This window comes from Colletes latitarsis, chromosome 10 (assembly GCF_051014445.1).
Source record: "Colletes latitarsis isolate SP2378_abdomen chromosome 10, iyColLati1, whole genome shotgun sequence".
NCBI lineage: Eukaryota > Metazoa > Arthropoda > Insecta > Hymenoptera > Colletidae > Colletes > Colletes latitarsis.
Genome location: NC_135143.1, coordinates 12,945,299 through 12,959,217, shown reverse-complemented (window position 1 = coordinate 12,959,217; position 13,919 = coordinate 12,945,299). Strand labels below are relative to the sequence as shown.

The 13,919-nt window shown below is 35.3% G+C and overlaps 3 protein-coding genes across 13 annotated transcripts in view; 2 read left to right on the top strand and 1 right to left on the bottom strand.

The window, feature by feature from the left end:
* LOC143346680 (protein phosphatase 1 regulatory subunit 14B) overlaps positions 1-13,919 on the top strand; it is a 126,157-nt gene that overhangs the window by 335 nt on the left and 111,903 nt on the right. The window contains exons 2-5 of one of the 6 annotated variants that reach the window (XR_013080489.1): positions 913-1,130; positions 1,337-1,426; positions 1,539-1,580; positions 1,831-4,650. Coding sequence is in view for 5 of the 6 variants with exons in the window: in XM_076775016.1 (XP_076631131.1) it covers positions 921-1,130; positions 1,337-1,426; positions 1,539-1,580; positions 1,831-1,872 (384 nt within the window). In the remaining variant the exon portion in view is untranslated. Of the gene's footprint in view, positions 1-895; positions 1,131-1,336; positions 1,427-1,538; positions 1,581-1,830; positions 5,170-13,919 lie in introns of those variants that run through there. The other 5 variants (XM_076775016.1, XM_076775015.1, XM_076775014.1 and 2 more) reach the window with 5 other exon arrangements.
* Bap60 (Brahma-associated protein 60) lies at positions 981-8,939 on the bottom strand. 6 transcript variants are annotated; one of them, XM_076775001.1, is made up of 8 exons: positions 8,850-8,939; positions 8,146-8,277; positions 7,885-8,060; positions 7,103-7,448; positions 6,829-7,026; positions 6,354-6,612; positions 5,889-6,278; positions 981-1,106 (listed from the first exon to the last, which is right to left on the bottom strand). In XM_076775001.1, exons 2-8 carry the CDS (start codon positions 8,257-8,259, stop codon positions 1,063-1,065), a joined length of 1,527 nt encoding a protein of 508 aa, XP_076631116.1. In that variant the 5' UTR covers positions 8,260-8,277; positions 8,850-8,939; the 3' UTR covers positions 981-1,062. The 6 variants fall into 6 exon arrangements, with proteins under 6 accessions (XP_076631116.1, XP_076631114.1, XP_076631119.1 ...); XM_076774999.1 differs by having other exon boundaries at positions 8,854-8,920; XM_076775004.1 differs by having other exon boundaries at positions 7,103-7,433; positions 8,854-8,920.
* On the top strand, positions 10,822-12,359 carry Mp20 (muscle-specific protein 20 transgelin). The gene is made up of 4 exons (XM_076775110.1): positions 10,822-10,979; positions 11,400-11,611; positions 11,697-11,817; positions 12,041-12,359. The coding sequence occupies exons 1-4, from the start codon at positions 10,950-10,952 to the stop codon at positions 12,230-12,232; spliced, it is 555 nt and encodes a 184-aa protein (XP_076631225.1). The 5' UTR covers positions 10,822-10,949; the 3' UTR covers positions 12,233-12,359.

Below are 13,919 nucleotides of genomic sequence, written 5' to 3'. Positions count from 1 at the left end.
TTTGTTCGTATCATTTTGTTTACGTGATCGTTGGTTTATCATTTTGTTCTATTTTAATTTGTTGTACTTTAGTTTATCGAAATATTTGCGGAAGTCTTATTTGAAAGTTCTTTAGTAATTGTATAGTCATAGCGTCGCGTCCCACCGAGGTTACATTTGCATTGAATAGCGTTATCGTTAAGAAAAAGAAATTCAAAGCCCATTGTTTTTATTGTAGCATGTCAGAAGTGATTCACACGCGCGTTAATTTTTTCACATCGTCGTGGGAGAATAAGCAACGAGTCGAAGCGCAACAATTATTCACTTCGATTAGCTCGATTCGATTTGTCGGTGATCGATCACGGAACTGTTTTTTCCTCAAGCCAATTAATTAACTTCTATTGTAACGCACGTAACCGCATTCATTAATAGAAAAATACATTCCGTAAATCCTGATTTAAATTTAATTACTTTTGTATTAGTTTTATCACATGACACTATTGCAACTTCTTGTTGATTTCATTAAACAAATTAAATTCATTGTTTTTTAACCATATTTTTATTCTATCAAACGAATTAAAAGTTATGCTCAGAGTATACTTTCAATTTATATATTTTTTTGTAATATAAGTATGTTATTCTATGGGATAATAAAGATGTGTAGATATACATATAGTTTCTGTATAATGCTATGTGTTTCTCTTATATATATTCCTTCTCCTCTTGTCCTGCTCCTGTAATTCTAAAATTATTTCATTAATCGTCAACCTAATAACAATTCTTATTAAAAGTTCATATTATATTTCTGGAAATTTGAAAAGTTAGATAACTTCTTGAAGAATATATTCAAATCTTTCTGTTAGACTTTCTTATAAGAAAATTTATTATACAACATTTTCTATGCTTTTTACTATAGATTTTTAAAACTATTAGGTAGTTTTATGATGGAAGGAGGTGGGGTACTTACTGCAGAACGTAGTTCAGCACGTGCAAATTTGCATGTGGCATTTACTGAGAAAGGAGAAGTAAAAGAACGTAGAGAAAAATTCCTGACTGCCAAATATGGATCTCATCAGATGTCCCTCATCCGCAAAAGGCTTGCAGTGGAAATGTGGTTGTTCGATGAGCTAGAAAAATTATATGAATCAGTTGTAAGTTAAAAATTTAATTTCCTATAATTACAAATTGTTTATTCACTATAGTAAATTTGGTCTAATTTATAAGTATGTATATGAACAATGTATAAAACGTTAATAATTGAGCACACAATCCCATGTCTATGAATTTATGTAATTCAAGGACTCAATGTATTAGATAAGATAAACATTTCCTATAATTTGTTACATTTCATTTACAGAATGATAGTGGTAAAAATCAAGAAGTTGAAATTGATATAGATGAACTTCTTGATATGGACAGTGATGATCATAGACGAAGATTTTTGCAAGTATGTAAATAATATTTAGAATTGCTAGTAATAAAAATTTTAACTAAAAATAACATAAATTGGTTAATAATTGATTAATAATATACTTATAATTATATAATTTTATTTCCAGGAATTACTGGTTGATACGAAAAAGCCACCACATGATGTAAATGTAAGTAAAAATATGTGTTTTACTAGGTTCATAACATTTTTTAAACAAATGATTGTTGATCAGTCTAATGTAATAGTAGCATTTTCCTCTTTCATATTTAATACTGTGTGACTAATTTATTGATTTAAAATATTTTATTTAGAACAAATGAAAGTAGCTTACATGTGGTTTATCTTTTGTAATTTTTTAGAAGTAACTTTCATGTACAAACCAATAACTGTTACTAACACAAGTTGTTTATATGTTTCAGAAATTCATTAATGATTTACTCGAAAAAGCTAAAACACTTTGAAGAACTTCTGTGTTCTTCTTAACACTTATGTGTTTGCAAGGACTTTTTTGAAGCATTAATAAATTTGCTCAGATTTGGAACGAGTCAGACATATTCAAGCCTTAACGAGTTGCACACACACAACTCAAATGCCAATTTATCATTACTTGGATAGAACTTAATGGGGAAAACATTAAATGACTCTGCACATTTTTATTCTAGCGTGTATTATTTCATATTGAAATCGTAAACATTAGTATCTGACTTATCTCAGTACAATGGCTAACTTTGTTAGTTATTTATGTGCGCATCGCATATCAAGTAATAAACCTCACAGTACACAAACTGCCTTGCTGTACGATCCATCCAATGTGATGTATAGTAGAAAAGTTTGTTCTTCTACACTCTAGTTTTGTATGCCTTCTATACTCCATCATTCGTAGTAATATTTATGTTGTTAAGGTTTAACTAACAATACTTCCAAACATTGTAACTATACCAAATGATTTCTATACATATCCTATGTTTATTGAATTATTCCAACTAAGAATACAATTGGGTTATAACAGTTAACGCGTCTATGTTGTAGTAGTATAATGAATTAATACAATTTTATTTATTTTAGAAAATACTTTAAGGGAGTAATGTGCAAAATTTCGCATCGAATGCTTATACGAACTAAAGAAGAAATCTGTTTGATAATACAACAAAAGCGTGTATGTTTCAGATGATTTTATCACTGGCATAGTAATAATTAAAACGTGGAAATGACACCTATTGTTGCTCCAGTACCGAATCAGTATTGAAAATTATGACAAAGAAATTCAAATTTTTATTAAATCGTTAAAAAAAAAGTATGAAATACGAACATTCCTAAATTTAGAACGATGTTTTGAAATTGTTAGAAATTTTAGATTTTATGGTGTATTGAAATTTTTTAATTATTTTGTTACTTATATAATTATGTTATTAATTTCAAGATTTTAAATTTGTTATAGTTAACGTGTTATACTCTTTTAAATTATACGTTTATAATTTTTCATTAATTGATCGATTTGCATACTTGTCTCGAAAAAGAAATTGCATGTTCTCTGTTCCGACATACTGGTTTGAATAAAATGTAAAAAACAATAGTATATCGTTATTCGTGCAATGTATAGTATACATCAGCGTTTGTATCGTGAAAAATTATTGTCGTAATAGAGTGCAATTATAGGTGACATTTATACGGTTTATTGACTGTCATTCAATATATGAGCTATTACGTGAAATGTATTTATAGTCATGTAAAAGAGGAAGGAAGCAAATTTAATATAAACTTCCGAAAACACAGATCTCTTGCACCAACGTATCTCGCATTATTACTTAACGTTATATTAAAAGACTGCACAAATGGAATTCACCTTCCTCTTAAAAACTAGATGCGTACAGAAATTACACGACAAACAAAATAATACGATGGATATATTATTAATGGTCGAATATATAGTATCAAATGTTAAATGAAGCAAGAAATTAGCAAACACACTATGTAAAAAGAACCTTTTGTGTTTACGTTGGATAGAATGTAAAGCAATACCCATAATGTGATTACTCCACAACATGTCTTCACAAAACAAATGAAAGAAATTGATAGAGGTTCTGTGTTACCTCGTATCATGAAGAAATATACGATCTCTGTAATGTTATTAATCCCCAATTAACACATTGATTGCCACGTTATTCACGTATGGACGATACAACTTTTTTATAGGCAACGGAAAAGTATAAGGAACATTATATTATATGATATATGGCTTACAGAACATTCAGAGTAAACGAAAAGTTTAATCCAACATTTGGTTTCATTTAAGCGATTATTGAATCGTAATAAATTTTGGATTATATTATTTCGAATTTCTCAAGAAAAAGATTTTTTATTCTGTGTGTTGATTTGGCAGTCAATGCGTTAAAAATATGGAAGAGGAACAGAAACAGTTTTATCCAAGCAAGGATTAGTGAAATGTACGAATCATGATTATTTACGAGATATTAGGACGTACAGAGATTCACTTGCCATTCACTAATCGTGTGTTTTTGTTTGGTAAAATGTGATCTTTGTAGATTTGTCATGGGCATAGGAAAATGTGTTTAAGATTACTTGGTCTACCCTTAAACTTCCATACGATTTAGATGAATCTTATTAAAAGCGTTGAACTCGTCTTGTCATCCATACGTACATTTAAAACTTTATACGATGAAATATATGTGAATGTGTAATTAAGATTAGGAATAAACATATACAATAAACCTTGATCTCGTGCGTGTAATCGATGGCGTATTCGTTCTATTCGAACAAGTAAATAATAGTTTACAAGTGACCGTTGAACGAATATGCCAAAATTTAATCAGAGTTTATTGTATTAGAAAGAATACAATCAATTTGTGCACTTGTGATTTAGTGTTGTAAAGAGTATGCGATTTTCGATCGAATTATGTTCACCAAATCGAAATTACGAAGTTTTTAAATTTTATGATCGGAATAAGCATAGCTATCAAAATAATTGTTCTTTTGCTTTGCATAATGCAATAAATATTAGGTTGGTTTATATGAAATGTTACTTTTCCTATCGATCAAATTTTAAGGTTGATGTTTATCGAATATCGAATAACCTTCAGTTTATATCATCATTCGATCATTTATATTGTGGCAGAAAATATAAAATAATAAATCAAGAACCTTTTTTTGGGAACTAATGTACATTTTACAAATTCCTCTACAAACTTCAACTCCTCAGAATGTAGCTTTAGATATACATCGTAAAATGAGAAATTCGTGCTCCGAAAAAAGTTACATTTCATACGCATCATCCGATTAAAAAAGCGAGCTTTGAGTGTAATGCTCGTTGACATGCGAAAAGTGCTTCAAGATTATTTTTTTTGGTGAATCATTTAGAAGAAATGGGAAATTAACGTCTTATAAAGAAGGAAGAAAGGTGAGAATGTATCCCAATTGTACTGGAATTTCCTATCCTGTGTGAATGCTTGGAATGTTAATGTGTAATATTAAATCCAATTAATCCATAATACTTTTAAGTAAGGGAGAAAAGCACTTTTACACTGATTATAAAATGGAATTCTTGCATTCGTGACGCGATTAAAAAAAAATGGTGCGAAAATTAGTAGGCAATTTGAGATTGGTGTTCCCTGCGTTTTAAATTGACGATATTGCCAAAGTATTATTTTCCATTACCATGTACTGATTATGTAAGAGATTGTATTTACTTGCACAAACGAAATAATAATTGGATAACGAAAAAATTAATGATTGTTTTCTTTACCTTGCCCAGGATCATGTATTACAATAATTTTTGTTCCAGCATAATTGTTATTTAACTATAAATAAAAGATGTTACTATGAATAAATATATATATTTAATTAATGCATAATTTCATTAATTTTTGTAATTTAAACTATTATTAAATTATACATTTGTCAATGTACAATTATAAATAAAAATTTACATTCTAAATTCTTTTGTACTATAGTAAATTCAATTTCCTTCTTTTAAAAATGTAAGCAAATGATAAATATCACTTTCTTATAATGATAATATATATTCACCAATATGGGGCCCAGCTTGAGGTGATTCCAGGAAATTATATCAAAGGTTTATTCATTATATTGTACAGAATTTCGTCGCATTAGTAGTGCGTATAGCGAGTTGTAATACATATTTTCATAGAAAAGTTTACGAAAGAAAATTGGCATGAAGAAATTATTCGGGATAGTTCTGTATTTGTGAAACTATACAGCTTCTTTATATATATATATATATATATAATATAATATATATATATATATATATATATATTTTTGACATTCGAAAAAATATGTCATCCTAATGTCATTTACACTTAATAACCTTACAGAACATCGAATTAAGTGCAAGACACGTTGTTATTGGAAGAAGAAAAAAGATTCGTATAAATACTTTACATAGTTATGTTTCAAAATCATTATTGGTATTTCGATAATGCTTATGAATTCCTAATACCAAGTGCCTGTTCCAACTCTGCGCGCTTTTGTTGAACTTTTGTGTAAAAGTATCGGCAAACGGCTTCCTGTGCCCAAGGTTGATAATAAAATTCCGCTCTGCGTTCCTCCTCCGGATTTCCAACAACATCTATCATAGTTTTCAAGTCCCTTGTTTGCGATATAATCCACTTGTTAATGAACTGTTGAGGATCTTTGGCAAAACTTAAGAAAAATTCTCGATTTGTCTTTAACTGATTGATCGTTTCAACTGTTTCGTGAATCTTATTGTCCAGACTTTGAATCTCTTGCTGACTCGCAGTGGAAAGCAAGAAATTGTTCATTTGCGTTTTTAATGTGTCGTCCACTTCAACGTCTATGTCGTAGCACGCGGTTTGTTTCGTTTCCGTGCCTAGTACAAAGCACGGATAAAATAGTACAAGTTGCTACTTCCTTGAAAATTGTTACATACATTATTCGCGCTTACCTTCTACACTGATAACATGATTAATTACAATTGGATCCGGCGGATGGAGCAGCGGATTTAGACGCTGTGGTATCTCGGCGAATTTCATCCTCGAACAAGCAAATATTTGTTCCAAATATTTATCACAGTTTATGAACTCCCTTTCATGACTGTCTTGAAGCTTATGCGTTTTTATGTATTGCCAGAGTGCAGAAATAATGACGGGTCTTGTTTGTGTATGTACACCTAACAGTCGCGCTAATCTGGGATCTAATTTGAACTGTAAACAACAAAAGATTTTGTTAATTACAGTTCTGTTTCTACTCTCCGGATAATAATAATAATAATATGAATCGTTATTTGGCACAGAAAAATTATTAAACAACGCTGTCGACTTAAGCGCGTCGTTTATTTTCATTGTTGAAACTTTTTAGGTTTTCCGGATAAATTGGGTGGAGGGCATTAAATTTGAAATGAAGAAATAAGAGAGCAGTACTTGTAAAGGCTGGTAATCAAGGAGCAAAAGAATAGTGCATCGAACATTCTTATCTCCAGGTCTCTTCACTTGAAACCCGTCAGTTTCTTGTGTCGTCAATGTACGGTGCCATTCAACCAAGTGATTATCGGGCCCATACAGATCTTTATCCAATTCTATAACTAAGCTTTTGAAGAATGAAGAAAACTTTCTCTTTACCTAAAAGTTTTAACATTAATTCCGAAATCGTTTTATCTTTTATACGATATTTATAGTTTTGCACAATATTTTTTACCTTATTAGGATCATTTTTGGTATCCTCTAGAAGCCGTCCTTCGACTCTAAGTTCCCAAGATGCAACCGAACCCTCCTCTCCTTCACCAGCCTCTTTTGCTGGATAGAAGGTGTTGGAAATAAATATTCGCAACTTCCTCTTTTGTTTCATAGGACGTTTTAGTGCCTCTTGTATGTCTAACCGTTTCCGCATTATAGTTGCATCCAACTTTCTTTCGAACGCGAGCAAATCCATATATGCCTGTGATTCAGGCACCAAATCACGCACTTTTTGTGGTAATATTTTGTCCGCCAGTTTTTTCTTCTTCTTGGACGTGGAATGTGAAAAATCACTGTTCCAAAAATACCTAAATGAGTTTGTGTAAAAATCACAGATTCAAAAATCAATAAATCAATTTTGAAGTTTATGAAATGCAGTGAAGTTCCTGGTAAATCAGTTAATGGTTAACAGTGTCATTTTGCTAATATTACAGATGATAGAAGAAGTAAAATGATTGATGTGTATATTTCAGATATTTCAAAAAACTTCTCAATTTTTATTTCATATTTTGAATCTCTTCGTCTTACATAAAAATGCATATGTACATACGTATATATACACATTTTTTCAACTACAAAATTGCAAGTATTAGTTATGTTTCTTTTTTTCTTTTCCAAAAAATAAAAATAAAATTATGAATTAGTACATTTGCCAAATTAACATAGCGAGTCAGGTTGATGAGCATAACGATAAAAATATAAATATGAAATTAAAAGGGATGCATGCAATATAGGTGCACTTACGGTTTTTGCTGTGACATGGGTATACGTTGATCTGCACTTCTCTTTCCAACTGGTGGAGTAGGCATTGGACCTTGACGCATGTTAGAGTAAGGCTGATTTGCTCTTATTATACTAGCTGGACCAGGACCTGCATTGGTCATTTGCGGAGGTGGAGTAAATCCAGATCTTTGTTGCATCTATAATACATACATAGTCATCAGTTTGATCTCCTATTATGATTTAGTTATCAATTATGTTGGTCAAAGAATAAATTGTACTCACAGGAAAATTTGGGCCTGAATATTGTCGTAAATTTGGAGGCACAGACGATGCTGCGTATCTTTGTTGCGGCAGACCATTATTCCCTGTATTTGGTACAGGAAATCTTTGAGCCATGTCTCTTTGGTGACTGCCCTAATAATAGAAATGGATAAAGATTTTTGTCTGGATCGATAGTAATGTTTTATTTAAATATATCGAATACGTGGCAATCACTTTGAATCGCGTCGTTCGCTTTATTTTGTGCTACAAAATTGTATGAAATAACCACAGAACTGTACAATAGTTTATCGAACAAATAAATTCATTTACATTTCACCATTACACGTACAATCGTTTAGGTTAATGCAGAAACAAATAATAGTAATATTTCTCTAAAAGTAATTGCCAAGGAAAAACAAAAACATAACCTTCGAGGTCGTATATAATTATAACCTTGAAAAGGTTAAAATCGATCGTACTGTTTTATTAATACTTAAACAATATCGCGAATAACATAATTCACAGAGGCGACGAACAGGAAAACACGAAAAGAAAACAGAAATTAGAGTATTGTGAGAGGTTTCGTCGGTCGTCCGTCAGATTCGTATATTTTGCACCACAACTTAACTCGATGTATTTGAGGCTGTAATATCTTATGTTCCGATATAAAGCGTAAAGAAAGCGAAAAAAGAGGAAAGTCAGTTCAGTAAAGAATGAAAAACAACCTACGCTTTCGAAGCTTCTATCCACTTTCTGGCAAGGTTAGTAAGCTCTCGCGAAGCGGCAGAACATAGACTAATTCTCTTATAGGAGGCAGACGGTGCGATTGTTGCCATCTAATGGCGACAAGGTCGAAACATTTGTCGTATAGTTTCACCACTTTGTTAGTAGATGACGTTCTATTTGGCGCCCTTGTCGTGCAACTTTAAAATTAATACAAAAATTAATTAACAAATTTCCGTTTAATTGAGATATTACTGTGTAAATTTAGATTATTTGTTAAACGCACGTTAATGCAGTTAATCTTAGCCTTGAGAAACTGTTATTTATATTTGAATAACATTGATTCTGCGTTTTGTAAGCTTACGATCTATTTTTTTTAACAAATACAAAATTAATATAATCAGCGGCATAAATGTTATTGTAACCGATTGATTGAAAAAGAGCTACAAAGATGAATTCAGAAAACGTGATGTTACAAAAATAAATCTAAACGAGATTGACGAATCTTGATGGGATTACAAAAGTAAGTATGTACTATGTTTAATGATACAATTTCGACGGCGTGAAATCACATTTGGAACGGTCAGGAATGTTTAGGAACTCTAGGAAAAGTGTGCTGTCCGTCGATGAAGAGTGGGAGATTATTGCAAATGGAAGTACGCAGGACGCCGCGGATTATATTTAAACCTGACTCAGTAGCTAGCTATTCCGCCAATGAATAATCTTCCGTATCATTGGATTTTAAGAGTCCGTTGAATCGTGTAATCGGGGGTTATTATGCCCTGTTTGAATCAGAAACGGTCCTAAATAGGGGCGTCCCCTTCCGTTTCGTCGTCGATCTCCTTTTCTCGAGCCTTGGCCTTATCTTCTTGGTCCTCCATTCCCAACGAGTCCGTCGTGAATCCAAAACGTGGATCGTGGTAATAATAACTTGGCCTATATAGTGGGGCTGGTTATTTAAAGAAAAAATTTACGTTCGCGCAATCGAATTTCCTTTGACTTTTATTTTTCGAATATTTCAGCCGGCGACGAGAAGGTTAATTAATGGTGGGCCGTTTCGTGGAAAGCAACATGGCGACTTCGTTGGGCGAAGTTGTAAATCATCGTTTCCCAAGCCGCGTCGAAAAATCGTAATTCATACATTGAAAGGGCCTGCTGTTATTCTTAACGAGAATATGATCTTTAAGTCGGTGTAAACAGGAATTACGAATATTAGAAAAAAATAATTAGAAAAAATTAAAAAGAAATATTTGATTGCCAAGTATAAAGTGTGGTTTTATGTTTCCATACTCGACGGCGTATTATTACGATTAACAGGAATTCGAAGACCGTGTTTCTAAACAGGAGGAGGGGTCAGTGCCAGCGAGGCGAAAGTTGACGTTGGATAGAGGCGAAATTGCGATTCTTCCGCGAACGATATCACTATATTTCAGTCCACAGTCTTTTTTAAACCCCTTTGTTACTTTTCACTCAAAGATAACTCGGTAATAAAAAATGATACATCAACTTTTATGGGGTCGTTGCAAAGGGGAGGCTAGCCCCTTTAAATTCACTGTAAAAAAATTAATCAATCCCCGTGGAGTCGTTCGAAGACAGCTTCGGTCAAGGAACGGTCCCTTCTCTTTCCTGTCCCGCAACCAAACGTAAAACCGTATCGAAAAAGCGGAGGGTGCGTTTTTTTAAAACGAGCAAACGTACGTCTCCGTACGATCTATATCGCCGAGTCACGACAGTTCGAAGATCTTTCGGCCCAAAATTAGCGATTCCTCGACTTTGGTGCATAGTCATGAGCGACGTTGTACGTTTGGCAGCCGCGATTTTGGAAATCCTACGTGTTGCCACCCTGTCCAAGTGAATAAGTCGCTAATATTAGATCCTCGAGAACCGTGGAAACGCACGCACACGCGCGCGTTCGCTGCTTGAGCTGTCTTTTTTTGACGTACGCCACCGTGACGGTGGTGAAACGCACCAACTCCAACCGTGTTGGACAGTTTCCTTCGCGGCGTGGGCCGTATTCCCGCCATTCGGCATCTGGTATAAGAGGGACCACGGATCGGCCCGAGCACTTCAGTCCACTCAAAGATACACCACACGGTACAAGGATGGCTCTCGAACGTCAAGTGCGCGCCAAGGTACGACCCTGATCGCCAGGATTTGTGCTACGACTTTCGTCCTCGCGAATCGCGACAGTTCTTCCGAGTGTGCGATCATAGAAAACGGACTCTTTTCTTCTCGACGTCCGCGATGACTCGTTGTGACCGGCCATTTTCGATATCGATCACTGGACAGGCTCTGCTTCCGAGATTCCAGACCGGAAATAACGCTAGCACTCGCGTGGCTTCCGGATGGATGGATACAATTTAATATCAGAGCCTCGGATCGTACAATAATCACGTTGCGCTACAGTTTGCACCTTCAGAGCCTCCAATTATCGCGAAATTATTAACTTCCTGTTTACAGCGTTCAATTCGAGTCCTCGTTAGCGAGAAATTCGTATAGCTTTCCAACGATTCTGTTCCGCAACGTTCAATGGGGGATTTTTCTCGTTGCAGATAGCGGCGAAACGCAACCCCGAGATGGAGAAAGAAGCCCAGGAATGGATCGAATCCATTCTTGGCAAGAAGTTCCCGCCCGGCGAGCTGTTTGAGGACGTGCTCAAGGATGGACAGGTGCTGTGCCACCTGATGAATAAGATCTCGCCCGGATCGGTCGCCAAGATCAACAGCTCCGGTGGTCAATTCAAAATGATGGAGAACATCAACTCGTAAGTCGATTCGCGGTTTATTTTTGCGCGAATTTTCGTTCTGTTCCCGAACGAGCGATTATTCCATCGCATTGTTTTGCGTTAGGTTCCAGAAAGCTCTGAAGGAGTACGGGGTGGACGACGTGGACGTGTTCCAAACGGTGGACTTGTGGGAGAAGAAGGACATAGCACAGGTGGTGACCACTCTGTTCGCTCTTGGTCGTACGGTACGTTTAGTTCTTATACGTTTCTGCTTTGTAAATCTCTACTACTTCCTCTGTACATAGTTTGTTTTCACTGGTAGAGCCCTCCACTTTTTAAGTTTCACTGTTAGTGGACCACTGTCTTCCGTCTTTCTATTTCTCAAAGTTTCCCTAACGATTCTTCCCCCTTTGGTGGATCACCAAGATTCTCGATTCGAGTGTCTCTAAGTTTCCTTCGTTTTCGCAGACGTACAAGCACCCGGAGTGGAAGGGACCGTACCTGGGACCTAAACCATCAGAGGAATGCAAACGCGAGTTCACGGAAGAGCAACTGCGCGCTGGAGAATCCGTGATTGGTCTCCAAGCCGGTTCCAACAAAGGCGCCACCCAATCAGGCCAGAGCATCGGCGCCACCCGCAAGATCCTCCTGGGAAAGTAAATCCGACGCTCCTAACTTCTCTCCGTTTAGACTCCAAAATCTGTACTTTGTATGTAAATGTATATATTATGTATTTATTTTGTATTTTGTAATTGAACGATAATAAATATTTATTATTTACAATAAACGGGCCTGCTAGACCTCGACGTTCCACCCCCCGAAACGACCTAACCGTTGCCCATGTAGGCGACAGCGCAAGAGAATCCACAATTCGCAAAGTTTCTAGAACTCTCGGCGTGGGTGGTCGAAAATATGATCGCGCCAGCCTGGCCAGACAACTGTAACTGTAGTTTTACAAATTCTGGCAATGTTAATCGAAACATCATCGTTGAAATGTCTATCTTCTATTTTACGACAAATTCAAGATTCGAATTGTCCTACTTCTGGATTGTTTTGCCCCATTTTCCATTCAAACAGTTTGGTTTCTTTCATTCGTCCTCAACCTTATTTCCACCGCAGTTTTATGTACATCTATTTCGACCTAGAGGCAACTTATGACACCTTTGAATAAAACGCAATAAGCGATTAAAGAAAATAATTTCGAGTCAACATTTTACAAGGTGTCTTCCGATGTTTATGCTTAAATAAAATACACCGTGTCGCGTTTTAAATATATTGCCCCCTTCGTGCCAGAACAATGAAGCGCAATTTGAAGTTCTGGTATCGTTAAATCGAACGATTCGCATTTATCAATCGAGCTTAGAGCGATCAATGTCGTTTAATGCACAGATATTTGAATTATTGAAAATTCGTGGTCGGAAAAAAGGAAATTGGACAAACGGTGACCGCCCTGTTAGTTGTTCGAGAAAATCGATTATCCGTTATAAAATTCACGGCGTGTCCGATGGATAAATAACAGGTGGAAGAATGCTGAATCGCAGTGAGACGTAACAGCAAGTGGCGAGGCGAGTGTTGTACGGGCGCACGAAAATAGTGATATTGTAATTAGCATTGTGTATCGTCGGTGTACACATCTGCCGTGGGATTCAATTTGGCACGGCCTTCGTCGTAACGGATCGGTCTGAATTTATTTTTGTTCGTTCCAGACCGCCGAGAACAGAATCTACGCGTCGGTCGTACAATTTTGGACAACGATCGGAAGAACGTTCGACGTCCAGATCGATGCAGCGTTCGTCGATACGATTTCAAGGATTCATCGGGCTGGAACTGCGTGGAATATTTGTACAGATATCCTGGAGCGCAGAAATTTGGTTGGAAACCACTATTCTGGATGATCAAGAAAAAGATCTCAAGAGTTCAATTAACTATCGAAAAATATAGTATATTCGAAGAAAGGATGTAAACTTTGTTTTCAGGTCGTCGATTTTTTTCGCAGAAAAGTGACAAAGCTCCAAGGCAGCGTTAAAATAGCATACCGTTTGTGTTACGAAGTGCCCAATATCAAATTTGTCTCAGCGTAATTGCAGTACAAGATCCAATTGTTTGATCGGTCAGCACCTGTTTCTAATTTTTTTCGCAGAACGGACCTCGTCACTTTTTTGGAGTTCAAGACCACTGAAATGACAATCGATCACTGTCGCTTTTATTTATTTTTGTCGTACATGCTGGTTGACATAACTCGGGCTGTCGCAAGTCGAGGACCGTCTGCACCTAATAATTGACACTTTGTCAAGAAAATTTTGAGGAGGATTCTAAAACTAAAGCAGTTACCGATACTCGATGCCAT

Coding starts and splice junctions, on each gene's coding strand:
- Bap60 (XM_076775001.1), bottom strand. CDS start 8,259: ATGGCTCAAAGATTTCCTGTACCAAATACAGGGAATAATGGTCTGCCG. Junction 6,613..6,828: donor TTGATTACCAGCCTTTACAA/GTACTGCTCTCT, acceptor TGTTGTTTACAG/TTCAAATTAGATCCCAGATT. Junction 6,279..6,353: donor TCATGTTATCAGTGTAGAAG/GTAAGCGCGAAT, acceptor GCTTTGTACTAG/GCACGGAAACGAAACAAACC.
- Mp20 (XM_076775110.1), top strand. CDS start 10,950: ATGGCTCTCGAACGTCAAGTGCGCGCCAAG. Junction 10,980..11,399: donor AACGTCAAGTGCGCGCCAAG/GTACGACCCTGA, acceptor TTCTCGTTGCAG/ATAGCGGCGAAACGCAACCC. Junction 11,818..12,040: donor TGTTCGCTCTTGGTCGTACG/GTACGTTTAGTT, acceptor TCGTTTTCGCAG/ACGTACAAGCACCCGGAGTG.